This window comes from Phodopus roborovskii, unplaced genomic scaffold (genome assembly GCF_943737965.1).
Source record: "Phodopus roborovskii unplaced genomic scaffold, PHOROB, whole genome shotgun sequence".
NCBI classification, from domain to species: domain Eukaryota; kingdom Metazoa; phylum Chordata; class Mammalia; order Rodentia; family Cricetidae; genus Phodopus; species Phodopus roborovskii.
The window spans coordinates 35,333,980-35,351,497 of record NW_026125281.1 but is presented as its reverse complement, the minus strand read 5'-3'; the positions used below and the strand labels follow the sequence as shown (position 1 = coordinate 35,351,497).

General features: G+C 50.5%; 1 protein-coding gene across 1 annotated transcript in view; it reads left to right on the top strand.

The window, feature by feature from the left end:
* The first annotated feature begins 482 nt into the window (after positions 1-482).
* The window catches only part of Slc36a4 (solute carrier family 36 member 4), a 32,440-nt gene continuing 15,404 nt past the window's right edge, over positions 483-17,518 (top strand). Inside the window, exons 1-6 of the mRNA XM_051198754.1 lie at positions 483-580; positions 12,512-12,635; positions 13,529-13,619; positions 14,705-14,793; positions 16,392-16,487; positions 17,344-17,428. Coding sequence (XP_051054711.1) covers positions 535-580; positions 12,512-12,635; positions 13,529-13,619; positions 14,705-14,793; positions 16,392-16,487; positions 17,344-17,428 — 531 coding nt within the window. The 5' untranslated portion in view covers positions 483-534. The remainder of the gene's footprint in view (positions 581-12,511; positions 12,636-13,528; positions 13,620-14,704; positions 14,794-16,391; positions 16,488-17,343; positions 17,429-17,518) is intronic.

Below are 17,518 nucleotides of genomic sequence, written 5' to 3'. Positions count from 1 at the left end.
ATGTAAGATGCCCGTGCCGGAGACTGCGTGTACACAACATGTAAGATGCCCGTGCCGGAGACTGCGTGTACACATGTAAGATGCCCGTGCCGGAGACTGTGTGTAAATGACATGTAAGATGCCCGTGCCGGAGACTGCGTGTACACATGTAAGATGCCTGTGCCGGAGATTGTGTGTAAATGACATGTAAGATGCCCGTGCCGGAGACTGCGTGTACACATGTAAGATGCCCGTGCCGGAGACTGCGTGTACACATGTAAGATGCCCGTGCCGGAGATTGTGTGTAAATGACATGTAAGGTGCCGTGCGGAGCGCACATGTAAACCACATGTAAGGTGCCGTGCGGAGCGCATGCCTGTAGAGTGGGTGGATGCAGGGGGACCGAGGCCTGCGGAGCTGCAGGCTGCCCCGGGTCCGCACGCGTCCCTCGAGGGCTGCGGTCCAGGTCGGCCGGCCCCGCCCCTCGGGGCGGCCCCGCGCATGCTCGGCAGTGCGGGCGGCGGGGCTGGCGGGGCGACCGGGGGACCCCGAGGGATGGAAGCGCCGGCGCCGGCGGAGGCGGCGGGATGCGAGGAGCTCGGTGGGTGTGTGCGGGCCGGCCGGCCGGGGTGCGGGCGGGAGGAGGGAGGAGGGGGGAGGGAGGAGGGCGGGAGGAGGGCGGGCTTCCCTCCCCCGCGCCCAAGGCCCAGGGCGCGGACCTCCGCGTCTGCGGCGACATCCGGGGCGGCCCTGGGCGCAGCGAGCACGGGGCGGCGGGGCCGGGGCCGGGGTGATGGGGGCCGGGGTGACGGGGGTGATGGGGGCCGGGGTGATCGGGGCCGGGGGTGACGGGGGTGATGGGGGCCGGGGTGACGGGGGCCGGGGTGACGGGGGCCGGGGTGATGGGGGCCGGGGCGGCGGGGCCGGGGCGGCGGGGCCGGGGTGATCGGGGGCCGGGGTGATCGGGGCCGGGGTGATGGGGGCCGGGGTGATCGGGGCCGGGGTGATGGGGGCCGGGGCGGCGGGGCCGGGGCGGCGGGGCCGGGGTGATCGGGGGCCGGGGTGATCGGGGCCGGGGTGATGGGGGCCGGGGTGATCGGGGCCGGGGTGATGGGGGCCGGGGTGATCGGGGCCGGGGTGACGGGGGCCGGGGTGACGGGGGCCGGGGTGACGGGGGCCGGGGTGACGGGGGCCGGGGTGATGGGGGCCGGGGTGATGGGGGCCGGGGTGATCGGGGCCGGGGCGGCGGGGCCGGGGCGACGGGGGCCGGGGTGATCGGGGCCGGGGTGATCGGGGCCGGGGTGACGGGGGCCGGGGTGATCGTGGCCGGGGTGATCGGGGCCGGGGCGGCGGGGCCGGGGCCGGGGTGATCGGGGCGGCCGGGCGGCGTGGTTGCAGACGCCCCAGGCAGAGGCTCAGGTCCTCCAGGGCAGCAGCTGGAGGTGGTGCCTGGGCCTGGCCTGGCCCTGCAGGGCGCTGCTGCATCGCGGCGGCTGCCTGAGTGTCCTCAGGTCTCTCGCCTGTGTGTGTCTGTCTGTCTCTCCACCCGCCTTGTCTGTCCACGTCAGAGGGAGGCGCGAGCCGCTGCCATTGGTTTTTTCCAGGATGTTTAAAGGAAGTTGCCATTGCTTTCTTTTCTCAATGCTGGGCGTCCCTAGGTGAAGCCTGGGTTGACTCTTTGCTCCCCAGCTGTTCTAATGGGGGCGTTGGTGCCAGGGAGAACAGGACGCACCCACATCCACCTGGGCGGTGACCTGCTTGCTGCTGTCAGAAAGAAAACAAGCCAGGATTAGGATAAAATGAGGCCCTCCCAGCTGCACACTGCGCTTAGGAATATTTCTAAGTCCATGCAGGATGTCAACCCCGAAGAAAGAGGTGGAATTAAAACACACTGTAAAGTAATTTATAGGCCGGCATTCCTGTAATAACGTGCCGGCCCTTTGAGTTTTCTTTAATGCCTCAACGATGATAGAGGCTGCAAGTGTAACGGAACTTTTATTGACGCCTCAAGCTGGGCGCTGTACTCTTTGCTGACCGATGCCCACTATCATGATCCACCCAGGAGTTCAGCCTGGCGAGTTCTTTTTACAGTTAAGCTCACTAAAGGCAGGGCCATGCCACTACAAACTCAAGTTTATGTGGCTTTCTAGTTCATCGGTAACTCAATATCCTCCGTGTGAGGGTATTGATAGGAAGGAGTAGGGTAACACATCACCATTGAAACCCGTGAAGCTGGTGTGGTAGGAACACACACCTACAGTCCCAGCCTTCTTGGACTGAGGCAAGAGGACCTCTGGCCTGTGCCCCACGGTGAGTTCCAGGCCAGTCTGGTCCAAAGAGTGAGATCCTGACTGACCTCTTCTTTCCAGAAAAAGTCTGTCTTTTTACTCAGCAATTTTATGTCAAAGATGTTTCTCAAAAAAGTAAACCATGTGATGACGTTTTACATTAGGCTGAGAGGATAGTTCAGTGTGGAAGAGTACTTCCCATGCAAGCCGGTGGCCTGAGTTCAGACCCCCCAGAACCCATATAAAGACGCGGAGTGTGGCTCTCTGTCATCACTGGACCCTGGGATGGGAGATAGAGGCAGGACAATCACTCAGTGGCTTAGATACCAGCTGCATAGCACAGCCACAGAAGAGTTCCTGCCTCAAGCAAGGTCGGAGTGAGAATGGGCTCCCCAGAATTATCCTCTGACCAACACAAGCACACACACACACACACACACGAACACACACATGTACATGCACACTCACATGTGTGCACACGTGCACACACATGCACACACATGTATGCACACATGCACTCACATACACAAACACACAGGCACTCACATACACAGACACGCACACACACGCATGCGCGTACACGCACGCATGTACGTGTGCACATACACGCACGCACACACAGGCACATGCACATGTAATTAGACATGTAATTACACATGTAATAGGGTCAAGGTAGTTACTGTCCAATGAAAGGCCACGGGCTAAGATGTGGTTTAGCCATACAATCATCTACTGCCTAGCTATTAAGCATGGTATGGAAAAATGTTCACCATATATCATGTCTTTTAACTGGAAAAGCGTGTTAGTTCCCTTCTCCCCAGCCCCCCTGTTTTGAATTTTTGAGGTGGGCGTCTCTCTGTGCAGCTTAGGACACAGGAAATATGAAAAAGACCCGCCCCTCCAAAAACAAAACAAAACAAAACAAAACAAAACAAAACAAAAAAACCCCAAACCCATCAGGATGCCTGCCTTGGCTATTGTATTTAGTAAGCAGATAAAGACAGTGAAGAGCCCAGATTCCAGTCAGGTAATTACACATCTGTCCAGTGGCGGGCGGTGTGAGGGACTGAGGATGGCTGACAGGATTAGTTACTTACTTTTGAGACAGGGTCGTCCTATGCATCCATAGCTGTCTTGGAACTGAGAGGTCTGCCTGTCTGCCTCCCGAGTATAAGTACCAGCACTGGAGGGTGGGCCTAGCGTGGGTTAGGTTTTAGAAGGGTAACGGGAATGTAGCAAGGCCACTAGAGTATTGTTTAGTATGCCTTAAGCCCTGGGTTTGATCCCCAGCACTACGTAAACTAGGTATAGAGGTGCAGCACTCAGAAGGTAGAGAGAGGAGGATTAGAAGTTCAGGGTCATCCTCTGCCACATAGCAAGTTTGAAGCCAGCCTGGTTTACATGAGACCTTGTTTTAAAAAGCAATGCAGTAGTAAATCAAGCCTGCTTCTGGAGGCTCCCATGTGAAGAATGGACTAAGGGGAAAAGGCAAAAGCTGGAGGGCATTCCATAAATTTAGCAAAGGCCAGCGTGGCAGCAGTGACGGAAACACAGAGGTGACTGGACTGTGCATGTTAGGATGTAGAGCAGCTTGGCTTCCCAGGAGACCGGGTGAAGGGAGACAGATGGCTCCAGGGACCTGCATGTCTGAGGAATGAAGGTGCCTTGGATTGAGGGCTTACAGCAGTTTTATAATGTGTCCAGGCTTTTATGTGTCCCTTTAAAGGAAGGGGCTTCTTTTCTCCCCCTTGAGTATGTGCTGGGCTTAACAGCTCACTTCTGATGAGTGGCTGATGTGACGATTCGCCACTTCAGAGTTAGGCTGCAAGGGCCTTCCTCTTTGCTCTCTCATTAGGAGTACTCACTTGAAGGGAAGCCATGTTGGTAGGATACCCAGGCAGCCCGAAGACAGCATCCCTGGGGTACAGATTGGAGGCCTCCTGACAGGAGTCAGAGACCTTTTTTTTTTTAATGAAGTAAAAAATAATTGGTACCACACTAGAGGCGGCTTGTTTGACGGGCGAAGTCATGTGGGTTTGAAGAGGAGGTGAGGCGTTTGATTGAGAGCTTGTTCACGTGTAGAGTATTGGAAGGTGAGGTCTAGGGAGAAAGCTTGGATAACACTGACGTTGTGGGGAGGGCAGGGGAGGGGAGAGGAGGCAAAGGAGGGGGGAGATAAAGAAAGGATGGACACAATCATGACTGGTATTATGAGGTAGTGTTGGGATGGCGAGATGCATTTTTAGAAAGTGCTGTTACACCATTATCTATATGTGTTGTGACTTTCCTTGTTGGCGAGTGTTGCGTAATGTAAAGGACGTTTTAACATTGGCCGTCTGTGGGTAGCATTGTTGGAGATGAGGATTTACCTTCCTAGCTCAGAGGCTGGCCTTTGTGTCATAGGCCATTGGGGATTTCCAGACTGTTTCTTACATACTATTCTCTCAACCACAGGAATGAAGTAGTCTTATTTCACAGTCAAGATAGTGGCTCATAGGTCTCGGTGACGACATTGTGCTTTTTTGGTAAAGAAACCATGTGTAGTTTGTCTGATTCTCATTGCCAACATATAAGTGGTTTCTTATAAGAAGAGCAATATAACATTACTTAATGCATTTAACACTTTCATAGAAAGAAGAGGGTACAGATGGCTCTGTGATCCATCTGTACCCCTGTTAGCTTATTCCTTCGTTGGAATGTTTTCTCTTTATTTCCTCCTCACTTTTTAAAACATCGCAGTGTAGCATGAATACGTGGTTGCTCTCCTGATTCTTCATAAGCTATGACTGCCTTTGTCTGAGTCTATAACCACAGTGTGAAGTCAGGGTTGTGTTTTATAGAGGGGGCATGTGCCCTAGTGAGTAGAGTAAGTTGCTTATTGCCGTATTCTTAGCAAGTTCCAAGACTTCATGTTTTGGCAGAGGTCTTTATCAGTAGCTTGCCAGAATTACTGCATGAAAGTAATGAGTGCTGTGAGGCTTTAATACATATTGCTGGAGCTTAAGCTGTTTTAGGTTGGGCAGCTGGGGTGACATAAGAGATCATCCCTGTTCTGCCTCGTTCAGGTTTAGCGTGTGCGCGTGTGTGTGGGCGTGTGGCACATAGTATGTGTGAAGTGCATAACACTGAGTCACATGCGTGTTCCTTATTCATGCATAAGTTACCCACTCCTAAATAGAAATAATTATGCCGCAATGATCTGAAATCCACTGCTTACTAGTATTTTATAAGGCATTATTAATTTTATCTGTTTTATCATAGTTTTTATTAGAACGATGTGATTTACTGCTTGGCCAAAAAAAGTGTATCAAAATAACAGACTACATGTAAATTACATCGGCTCATGTAATTTTAATTACGTAATGTAGAGTGTTCAGAAGTTATTTCATGTGCTCTTAACTCTGTTAAATCTGTTACCGTGTTGGATCTGTAGTTATCGTTGCCGTGATTATTATTCCAGGGTTAATTCACTAATTCGTTGACTGTGTGTGCGCCCGTGCGTGTGTGCGCCCGTGCGCGTGTGCAGGCCAGGGTAGAACTGTGTGCAGGTCCCAGGGATCAAATTCAGGTCTTCAGGCTTGGTAGCAAGCACCCGTGACTACTGAGCTGTCTCCCTAGCTCTCCTTAAGAATGAATTTTGCATTAGTTTCTGTTTCCCCTTAGCTAGTATAACTTCCTGTCTTGGCAAACTCAATCTTTTTAGATAGTTGGTAGCTCCAAAATGCTCATTATCAATTATTGTATGAAGTAAATTCTAATTTCTTGTCAGGGATTAGCTCTTTAAAGTCCCAGAAAGTATAATTTGCTTTTAGCACTGTTACATAGCAAGGGAGCTCTGTTCATGGGTGACTCATGTACTGTGCAGTGGGACCCTTGCTTCATGCCTGCTGTCTCATGACTTTGTATCTCTGAGAGGTAGAAGTTGTGAGTTTCATTACCAGAGAGGCCTCTGGGTAAGGTGTTGTTCACCTGACTCATTCCTCTGCTTACAATCCTGCAGCAACCATGCCCTGGCTACACGGCGTCGGTCTCTGAGGGTTTGCAGTGTGTGAGTCCCAGTAATTACACCCTGGATTGCAGTACTTAGCATGAAAAGAAAGCAGGATGTAAAACACCCTGCCTTTATGTTGATTGTCTGGTCAGGGGGCAGTGTGTTGGACTCATCAGATTAAACACAGAACACTATTAAATGTCCTCCCAGCAGCAGGCAGAGAGAGGTTCAGGCCTGGCGTGTGCTGGCTGGTCCCGTGTTAGCACCAAAGACCAAACAACTGGAAAAGGTCACTGCGTTTTGTAGGGGGTCAAACACAAGGCATTACTGTTGTGTTTGCACACTGTATCCTGACATCCAGAACAAAATAGTTTCTTATTGCATAGTGAGTGGCTGACGGAATTCTTGAGAGTTGTAAGTGGCCGAGTTTGTTTGTGGCAGATCTTACCCTTAGAGGCTCCGGTTGAATGAGGTATTAGTGCGCATTTTAGGTGCGCTCTCCCCATGTTAGCATCTGAGTTACCCTGTGTCCTTTAGCTGAATCTAGTCGGTTCTAGAGTTTGACCCTTCACCCGTGCTTAGCTTAGTTAAAGGAGATTTCTTAGTGTGCAGTGTTCCTGCAGTGGTGGGGTCAGAAGCGAGGGGAAGTGCAGGGCCCTTCCAGCTGCCTTTAGACATCGATTCGGCACAGAGGGCAGGGTCACCAGCAGTGTGGCAGGCAGCTGTGGCTGGCTTCAGTGGCAGAGTCAAAGTAATAGGTAGTGTAGACTCCCGAGTTCCTAACCCGGTAAGTACTTTTATAAATTAATTCTTCCAAATCTCGATATAAGAAAGCCAGAGGAGTGTGCTGGGATAATTAACTTTTATGAAGACGTCCAAGTATGAGGGATAGGAAAGTGGATTGAAAGCAAAGAAGCGGAGCGAAGGATTTGTTTCCACAGTGTGTCATGGGTAACGTTTCCTGGACTGTTACAGCATCGAGGATGGTTTTAGAACCAGGGAAAAGTGGAGCTAACATGCTTAAGTCAGTTGCCGAACAACCTAAGGCAGGGGCTGTGAGCTGGAAGAGTCAAGCGAACATTGTGTTGCTGATTTGAAAGTCTCAACCATAAATTACGAACAACCACAGATTACAGCCATTTCCATACTTGTAGGTTAGATTCCCAGGTTAGCTAAAAACAGGTGCTGAAAATAAATCCCCCATCTGTACAATAAGAGCAGATTTCTCATTTAGAGTTGATACATTTTAAAAGTCGTGAGAGAACTTACCTTTTACTAGACTTTCCATGGCCGCTGTGGTCTCTCTGGCAGTCAGCTTCAAATAATAGATGGCTATGGTTTTGAAGTGCTGGAAGTGATGGCTATCTTTATGGAGAACACAGTGAACTCACTACAGCAACAGCCCCGGGCAGGAAGATATTAGAAAGTGGGCGTAACTGGTCGTTTGGACAAGTTGAGCTAATCAAAGTGAATGAAGTCAAGGCCCAGAGGGCAGTGGGGTGCGCTGAGGCATAAAGGCAACTCGCTCCCCAGAAGTCACGTGTTGGACTGACAACTCAGGAAGTGATCTCACTGGAGACAGGACCTGCTGTAGATGGCAGTGTGACTGGTATCCCTACAGATGGGGGACTTAGGCGCAGGCTTATCTATGGTGTTGCACGAACATGAAAATGGCCACATGTGAGATGGGACAGAGGATAGATGCCTGGGCCAGAGCCTTCCCTGGCCCTGGGAGGAATCCACTCTCCCTACACCCTTATTTCAGGCTTCAGGGGTCTTGACCTTCGGGATGATGGATTTCTGTCGTCCTGTTTTGGTATGGTACTGTCACACACCTGCAGTGATGGTTTTGTGGGGGAACAATGGCATTGCTCTGTATGGAGCATAACAGGAAAGGAAGCAGGATCTGCACTAAGGAAGGGTACATATAACCGACCCTAACATCTTTCTGGGGTAATTATGAGATGGTGTCACAGTAGACCTCCCATGGGGAAACAACTAACTGTCCCCTTTTGAGTTTCACTCTCTTCAAGTCTGGCCTGTAAATTCTTTGATACCAGAGGTTAAGAAACAAGGCAACCCTACAAAGTAACCCCCGGAGAGTCGAAGAGGATGACAGAGTCAGAGGAACCATCCAAAGACACAGACGGTGCAGTCTGAATTATAAAAGTCCTCGCGAGTTTAGCTGGATGACAGGAACTTGGAGCTTTCCATAGCTTAGCTGATTTTAGCCTCTCTCTGTTAGTTACATCACTCCAGGAGGAATGATATAAGCATAGACTTTTAAAGTATCTCCCAGCATTGCAAGACCAGGGCCTCAGTAAAAATCCGGAGGCCGTACTCCAGGTGGCGCCAGGCTGGACTACCTGAGCCAGTGTAGGAACACATCAGTCCCAGGCCTGTGAATTCAGTAAAGAACGGAAGTAAATGATTTGTGGGACATGCAAGGAGACTAAGGGTCTGCAGCACAAAGACATTGAGAAGCAGAGAAGGAAACGGTGTTTATTAAGATGCAGACGTGGAGAGTGGACAGGGAGACAGCGTGGGGTGGACAGGGGACAGCGTGGACAGGGGACAGCGTGGACAGGGGACAGCGTGGACAGGGGACAGCGTGGACAGGGGACAGAGTGGACAGGGGACAGCGTGGACAGGGGACAGAGTGGACAGGGGACAGCGTGGACAGGGGACAGCGTGGACAGGGGACAGCGTGGGGAGGGGACAGAGTGGACAGGGGACAGCGTGGACAGGGGACAGCGTGGACAGGGGACAGCGTGGGGAGGGGACAGAGTGGACAGGGGACAGCGTGGACAGGGGACAGCGTGGACAGGGGACAGCGTGGGGAGGGGACAGCGTGGACAGGGGACAGCGTGGGGAGGGGACAGCGTGGACAGGGGACAGAGTGGACAGGGGACAGCGTGGACAGGGGACAGCGTGGACAGGGGACAGCGTGGACAGGGGACAGAGTGGACAGGGGACAGAGTGGACAGGGGACAGCGTGGACAGGGGACAGCGTGGACAGGGGACAGCGTGGACAGGGGACAGCGTGGACAGGGGACAGCGTGGGGAGGGGACAGCGTGGACAGGGGACAGCGTGGACAGGGGACAGCGTGGACAGGGGACAGCGTGGACAGGGGACAGCGTGGACAGGGGACAGCGTGGGGAGGGGACAGGGTGGACAGGGGACAGTGTGGACAGGGGACAGCGTGGACAGAGTGGACAGGGGACAGCGTGGACAGCGTGGACAGGGGACAGCGTGGACAGGGGACAGCATGGACAGGGGACAGCGTGGACAGGGGACAGCGTGGACAGGGGACAGCGTGGGGAGGGGACAGGGTGGACAGGGGACAGCGTGGACAGGGGACAGCGTGGACAGGGGACAGCGTGGACAGAGTGGACAGGGGACAGCGTGGACAGCGTGGACAGGGGACAGCGTGGACAGCGTGGACAGGGGACAGCGTGGACAGGGGACAGAGTGGACAGGGGACAGCGTGGGGAGGGGACAGGGTGGACAGGGGACAGCGTGGGGAGGGGACAGGGTGGACAGGGGACAGCGTGGACAGGGGACAGCGTGGACAGGGGACAGCGTGGACAGGGGACAGCGTGGACAGGGGACAGCGTGGACAGGGGACAGCGTGGGGAGGGGACAGCGTGGACAGGGGACAGAGTGGACAGGGGACAGCGTGGACAGGGACAGCGTGGACAGGGGACAGAGTGGGGAGGGGACAGCGTGGGGAGGGGACAGCGTGGACAGGGGACGGGGGCAGTGTGGGGTGGACAGAGGCAGTATCAGGATATGGGAAGGGTGGGTGTAGAAGCCTAGAAAGAAATATTGGAAATCACCTTCAATGTGGACTTCTTAAAGGGTTTGAACAGTGAGGTCTGGTCTTCAAGTAGCGAACAGTTCAGAGCCTGAGGCCAGCAAATGAATTGTATTACAGGTAGGACTGAGAGGCAGCCTTGGCAAAGATCGCTCATAGAGGAGCGCTGTCGAGCCGGGGAGGGGAGGGGAGGGGAGGGGCTCCCCACACCCTGACATTGAAGGGAGACGGAGGAGGAAAATGGGGACCCTGCAGAGGAAACTCAGTCAGAAGACATGGGACTTCCTCCTCAAGCTCATCCAAGGCGTAGGCTGGCCTTCGTGCCTTAGGATCCTTGTGGGTGAGGTTTTAGGAATAGGGAAATGCAAAGTAGAGGAGAAAACGTTGCCAAGGGAGAGATAGTGAAATAATAGAGTGGCAGGTCCTTAAAAAGGGAAGCGAAGCAAAGCCATCAAAAGGTCAGAGAGGAAGGTGCTGGAGACAGGCATGGGCAAGGGAGAGCCAACGTGCATGCGTGCGTGCGTGCAGCTGGAATGCCTAAAGAAGGAGAGCATTCGGCCTGTAGGCATTTAGAGCTAAAACCCAAGATACTTTTTTAGAAATTAGAGAAAAGCAGAAGCAATGTGTCGAGAAGGCCCAGTCGGTTCCTAGAGAGATGGACTCAGGATGACCAGGTGAAGATGTCATAATAAGCAAAGGATTTGTGCCTTAAAGACACAGGAAGGCGAGAATCAAGATGGCACTGGCAGCCATGGTGGCCTGAGTGTCTCATCTTCAGGCGCTCAGCTGCAGCAGCTGTAGCCTCAACCAGGGCCTCATTCTCTCCTGAGAGCGAGTGCTCCTCCCCTCCCCTCCCCTCCCCTCCCCTCCCCTCCCCTCCCCCTCCCCTCCCCTCCCCTCCCCTCCCCTCCCCTCCCCTCCCCTCCCCTCCCCTCCCCTCCGCTCCCCTCTCCTCTCCTCTCCTCTGGCCAGATGAGAGGGGACCTAGGGAGCACCGTTGTGAAGGGTGAGGGACCATCGAGAAACAGGCCCTGTGATGTCCCTGGCCCTCCGGCTCCTACAATCCCTTCTTTTCTTCAGCGGGATTCCCGAGCGCAGGTCAATGCTTGGCTGTGGGTCTCTGCATCGGTTTCCCTAAGTTACTGGATAAAGGCTCTCTGATGACAATTGAAGTAGTCCCCAATCTGATCACAGGAGAGGGCCAGTTCAGGCTGCTGTATCCACCATTGCTATGGGTCTAGCTGGGGTCATCCTTGTAGATTTGTAGGAGTTTCCCTTGATCAGGTTTCTGCCTGACTCCCAAGTGTGCCCCCTTTCCAGCCAGCTCTTTAAGTCCTCTTCCCCCCCATCTACCCCTGACCTGGTCCCTCAAGTTCCCACCTGCCCCCATCCCACCCAGGAGATCTCTTCGATTTCCCCCTCCCAGGGAGCTCCAAGCCTCCCCGCTTGGATCCTTCTTGTTACCCAGCCTCTCTGTGTCTGTGGATATTAGCGTGGCTGCACGTTACCGTAAAGTCAATATCCACTTATGAGTGAGCATGCTCCATGTTCACCCTGTTTGTCTTTCTGGTCTGGTTGCCTTACTCAGGGTGATTTTTTTTTAAAGTTCCATCCATTTCCCTTCACATTTCACGATGTCTTTGTTTTTGACGCCGTAACAACACTCCATTGTATAAATGTGTCACATCTTCTTTATTCATTTTCAGTTGAGGGGCATCTAGGTTGTTTGCAGGTTCTGGATATGATGAGTAAAGCTGGTATGAACACAGCTGAGCAAGTGTCCCTGTGGTATGATTAATTGGGCATCTTGTATGAAAACCCATAGAAACAACTAACCTGGCTCACAGGAACTCACAAAACCTGAACCAACAACCCGTTTTCTATTATTACTTAAGTGTTTCCCTCTACACTGTATATAATCCAATAGAACGTCCAGAAAGTAAGTCTGGTTTTTCCTTTGTGACAGTAACAAGACTCGGGGGCTAAGGTAAACTGAGATACTCAACTTCAGTGAATACAGATGGCATTTTATGGTGTGTGTGAGTGTGTGTGTGTGTGTGTGTGTGTGTGTGTGTGTGTGTGTGTGTGTGTGTGTTGTATGTAGGCCCGAAGTTGACCGTGAGTATCTTTGTAGGTTGTTCTCCACGTTATTGAGACAGGATCTTTCACTGAATTTAGAGTTTATGGTATCTTGCTAGTCTGGTTAGCCACTCAGCTTGTTGTCTAGGGCAGATGTAACACACAGCTACCATGGACACCTGGCTTCTTTGTGAGTGCCAGGGATGAGAACTCAGGCCTTTAAACTTGTGGATAGTTGTTTTATCCAGTGGTCGTCTCGTCTCTTTAGCCTGATACTTCCAATGTTTAAAGACTCCAGAGTTACAGCCTTACCTCAGTTTTACAAGCAGTGTTACAGGACCCTTTCCATTTTGTAGATATGGACGTGATGAGGCCCTTAATAAACGAGCAGAATTTCGATGGGACGTCGGATGAGGAACAGGAACAGACGCTCCTGCCTATGCAGAAGCACTACCAGCTTGACGGGCAGCGTGGGATTTCGTGAGTGTCGTGGGTTGTGGGTCCTCGGCTCTGTTCGGCTCTGTGTGCATTTTGTAGTCTCCCACAGACCTGAGTGTTTTACAGAGGACACAGAGGCGATTAAGAAGATGAAGGGTCCCTAGATGTTTGTAGTATGAGGACACTGAACAGCATGGGGATTTCTTCAGTAGTGATAGAAGAATGGCGAGCTTGTGGGAGGGGATGGCTCTTGCAGAGTGAGGAGACAAGCTACTGGTAGAATGTGTTATAAAAACCTGTTTTGGTGTCTTCTCATCATTGAATTCTTGCTTTAATAGTAATTTAATGAGTAAGAACAGTCACTTGAAATTTGATCAGGTATATACTAAAAAAACTGAATAAGTCTGGGCGGTTATTTTTGTTTCATGAGTTTGAAGTTTGTGCTCTTGATTTCAGTGTGTTTCTTCTTGGTCAAGTCACCTCCTAGAAACTTCTAAGCCATGGAAGCTCATGAGGGAGCTCATGATAATAGAAGTTGTTATTTTACCTGAGGATAGTGTTAAAACTTGTGTAAATAATTTTTCTTTTATAATTTCCCTTTAGGGTGACAATCATGGATCAGATATTTAGAACATAATTATCTAGACAGTGCCAACAAATCCTTCTGTTTTACCAGCGAGATTCTCAATGTTCTTGACACCATAGCAGCAAAGTATCTTATGAGAAAACCAGTTTTAAATTACTGTTCTATATGCCCAACACTGACTAAACATTTCCTTTAAGTTCTACAACAGTTCTCTGGACTTGTATTTGTTGAGTAGAGATGGCATTTGATCCCCGGTGACTTCTTGCCTGATGGTGGGATGAGAACCTTTATTTGCTGTTGCCTCGGTCCCTAGGTTGAATGCTCAGACCTTACCGTTTTCGCTTTCCAGATTCGTGCAGACCCTGATGCATCTTCTGAAGGGGAACATCGGAACTGGCCTTTTAGGGCTTCCCTTGGCAATAAAGAACGCTGGCATTGTGGTAAGGCTGTCCACTCCAGATAGTTGTCAGTACAAATGGCCGTCTCATCCAGTGTAACCTGGGCAGGTGACATGTAGGGGTGGCCACTGTGTGTGTGAACTGTAATCACGGCACCTAACCCAGAGTGAGAGTCACTGCTTTCATTTTCTGCGTGATCTCTTATATTTAATACTTAACAACAACAAACTCTGACACCTAACCCAGTTCTTGATTTCTGAACATGGGCGTGTCTCATTTTTGGGGCTTGTCAGGCGCTTAAGCATGTACCCACAGCAACTAATGTATTAAGGGAATGCATTATTTTTATGGTATGACTTCTTTAGTATCTTAGAGTCAGAATAAGTATGTTTGCAGTATTCATATCTAAGAAAAATAGTTGAAATGCGTGACGGCATCATTTAAACACAGGTATCAAAACTGTGTTAGACAGTTACTATAATTGCTGCATTTGAGAACCTTGTTGAGGCAGGTTCATGGTTGAAGTAAATTAGACATAAATCTTTTTAAATTGGTTCCACGAAGGTTGTAGCTGTTTACTTTTTCTGGGTTTAACAATCCTGTGTGTAAAGTAACTGGATTTTTTACTGCTCAGGTCAGCTTTGCCTGGTTCTGCAACCCACCCTAATCCAGACATCACTGTGAGTCTGGCGAGTACACAGTTGAAACTTTTCATGAACTGCTTTTAAGAACTGTTATTTCCTAATGACTGTCCCTGGCATGCTTGCGGGGTTCTCTAAGAGCAATGTGTAGGGGAAAGATCTTTCTTGTCTAGACAAGGGTATTTAAGTATGCACTACACTGATGCCATAGATTTGTCCTCCTGTGCTGGGTGAGACATTGTATTCTATATTCAGTGCTGAGTGTCTGTACCACAGGTCGCCAAGTCGGCAAGATAGCATCATTGTCAAAATAGCACCTGAAGTAATTTCTGTGTCAAAATTATTAATTTTCTTCATGCCTGTGATAATTTAATCCGTGGGTTCAACATTTTTTTTTTTCACTGAATTGTTCGTTGATTTACTGCTTATAAGCTCACTCACTTTTTAAAATGATTATTTAAATCTCCCTTGTTTTCTTCTCCACAGCTTGGACCAATCAGCCTTGTGTTTATAGGGATTATTTCCGTCCACTGTATGCACATATTGGTACGTTGCAGTCACTTTCTATGTCAGAGGTAAATGTGGACTCATTAAGTCTATTTGATTCATTGTAAAGTTTCATACTTGCTTAGCGCATCATTGTTTCATGTATCTATTGTGCCTTGCATCTAGAGGTTGTGTTTCCTTCCAGCGTCTGACGCTCTTAAGATAACGACCATGGGACAGGCTAGCGTTTCTTGTAGTCAGTGTGGTCAGGATTTGTTCAGTCATCCCTAGCGTTCTCAGAGGACTGGCTCCAGGGTCTCCATGGATACCTACACGTGCTCAAGTCCCTCACATAAAATGATGCAACCTCTGTACAACCTCCCAGGTGCTATAATCATCTTCAATTCAGTATAAATGCTGTGCACATTATTATTCTATACTGTACACCAAATAGTGGCAAGAAAAACAGTGTATGTAATCAACACAGATATGTGTTTTCATGAATTTTCCATGTGCAGTTGGCTGACCCATTCACGAGGAACTCGTGGGTGTGGAGTGATGCCTGTGCTTTCTTTTTAATGTTGAATATTGCCTGTGTGTACATGACGTATGTCTGTGGGCACATGTGTGCCACAGTACACATGAGAGTCTGTGGGGCTGCTCAGTGCTTCCCTCCGCTCTGTGGGGCTGCTCAGTGCTTCCCTCTGCTCTGTGGGGCTGCTCAGTGCTTCCCTCCGCTCTGTGGGGCTGCTCAGTGCTTCCCTCCGCTCTGTGGGGCTGCTCAGTGCTTCCCTCCGCTCTGTGGGGCTGCTCAGGTCGCACTCAGGTTGTCAGGCTTCTGTGGCAGTTATGTTAGCTGCTGAGTGGTCTCGCTGGCCTGTGATTGCAGACATTCAGAAGGTGTTCCACTGGGGAGGTGGGGTGGGTGCTTTCATTTAAAGGACAGGAAGCCAGCAGCTGAGCACTGGAGTGACAGCCCCAGGTGCTCCGTTCATTGGTGATTGGGTTTGGGGCAGAGCGCCGCGTTTCCAGTGAAGGTTGCTGGTAAGTGCGCTGATGGACGCAGAAAAGTAAAACCCCCTTTTAGTTCTGTAGCATGAAATGCTCTCCTGGATGATAAACCCGCCTTTAAAATGCTTCATGTTATAGCAAACCAATGGTTGGCTCCCAGCTCTTTTCATTAAATGGTCTCGAAACTGTTTATATCATGCTTGTTGTTGCAATAATGACGCATACTCTAGAGGAGAAAGTAGAATAGAGATGGAGAAGTGGCTGCCTTCGTGGAGGTGCTGGGAGCATTAAATGGGACGGCTCGCAGGGAACTAACTGTAGTGCAGCGCCTGCTCGCTGTTCCAAGCGCTGTCACAGGGTGGGATGATCTCCAGCTGCTGTTCTGGGTGCTTGAAATATTTAAGTCAATGGAGCATCAATACAAAGTGTCTGCATTTGACAGAAAAAAACTGCAGCGGCAGTTAAACTTTGTATGCCTGCAACGGGGCAGGCAATACTTTGAAATTTCTTGATTCGTGCTCATGGATACATAGATATTTATTTGCACTTTGAAAACAAAGCTGCTGGTGTGTATCCTGAGTTCACAAATCTCTCTCTTTATTTGATGCTATTTTCATGGAATGGTGTTATAGACCAATTTAATACTTTCCTCTGTGTGTGTGCCTATAAATTGTAGGTTTAAGAAGTCAACGTTGGGGTACAGTGACACTGTGAGTTTTGCCATGGAGGCCAGCCCGTGGAGTTGCCTTCAGCGGCAGGCAGCGTGGGGACGGTAAGCACTGGCCTTGCTTCTAATGTTTTTTAACTACTTTCACTGAACAAGACATAACGGGGAAACATGGTAAGTGGGTGTCACAGTTGGACAGACTCTGGTTCTAGTCTCTGTCTCTTTGCTGTTCTATGATCGTGATGGCGGTTGACAGGAGTCATCAATCAGTCCGTCTGACTGTGTGCTCCCTCCTTGCTCCAAGTCCAGAACGCAGGATGTTGTACGTAGGACCCGCCATACCCAAATGGTGTTACATAGATATCTGGCAATAGTTGCTCCCTCCTTCTACGTAACTGTTTTGTGTTTTGGAAGTTTCTAGAGCATCTCATTGTGAAGTAACAGAGAAAATCTACCAAAGATGTCTCTAGACCCATGCTCCCAGTCCCCTTGCATTCCGCATTTTTATTGAACCAGGAAGTAGCATGTGCCCTTCCCTTGTGAAGCTGGCAGCGAGGAAATACACTGGCTTGGCGTGAGGAGATCTTGAGGAGTAGCGGGGAAGGGTGTAGTCTAGAACATGAGTTCTTCTCCAGTGCTGAGTCTTGAATGACGGCCCCCGGTCACCCGGGTTAAAGGCTCTCCACTGTGAGATGGTTTCACAAGCCGCTGTTGTTACATAGCAAAATTGCAGAAGTAGGAAGCGATGTAAAGCGTCTTTGTCTTTTAACTGAGCGCAGCGTGCTCTTTACTATCGTGGTCTAGTGCCTTTCTGACTGACACTGCCTTCATGGGAAACAAATATTGACGTGGCCATTGTCTGAGGCAGTAAGGGAATGAATGCCGTCATGAAGTGCTTTAAAACAGTTAAGTGAAGAGTGCTGAGGGCTCCGTGTGACACTTGTTTGCCGGACTGTTTCAGGAGCGTGGTAGACTTCTTTCTGGTGATAACACAGCTGGGATTCTGCAGCGTCTATATCGTCTTCTTAGCCGAAAATGTGAAACAAGTGAGTATGCTTCTGCAGTCAGTGAGGTCTTTCCTTCCCATGCCTTGTTCATTGCCTGGTGCATCTTCCGTGGAGGCCATGGTTGAAGAT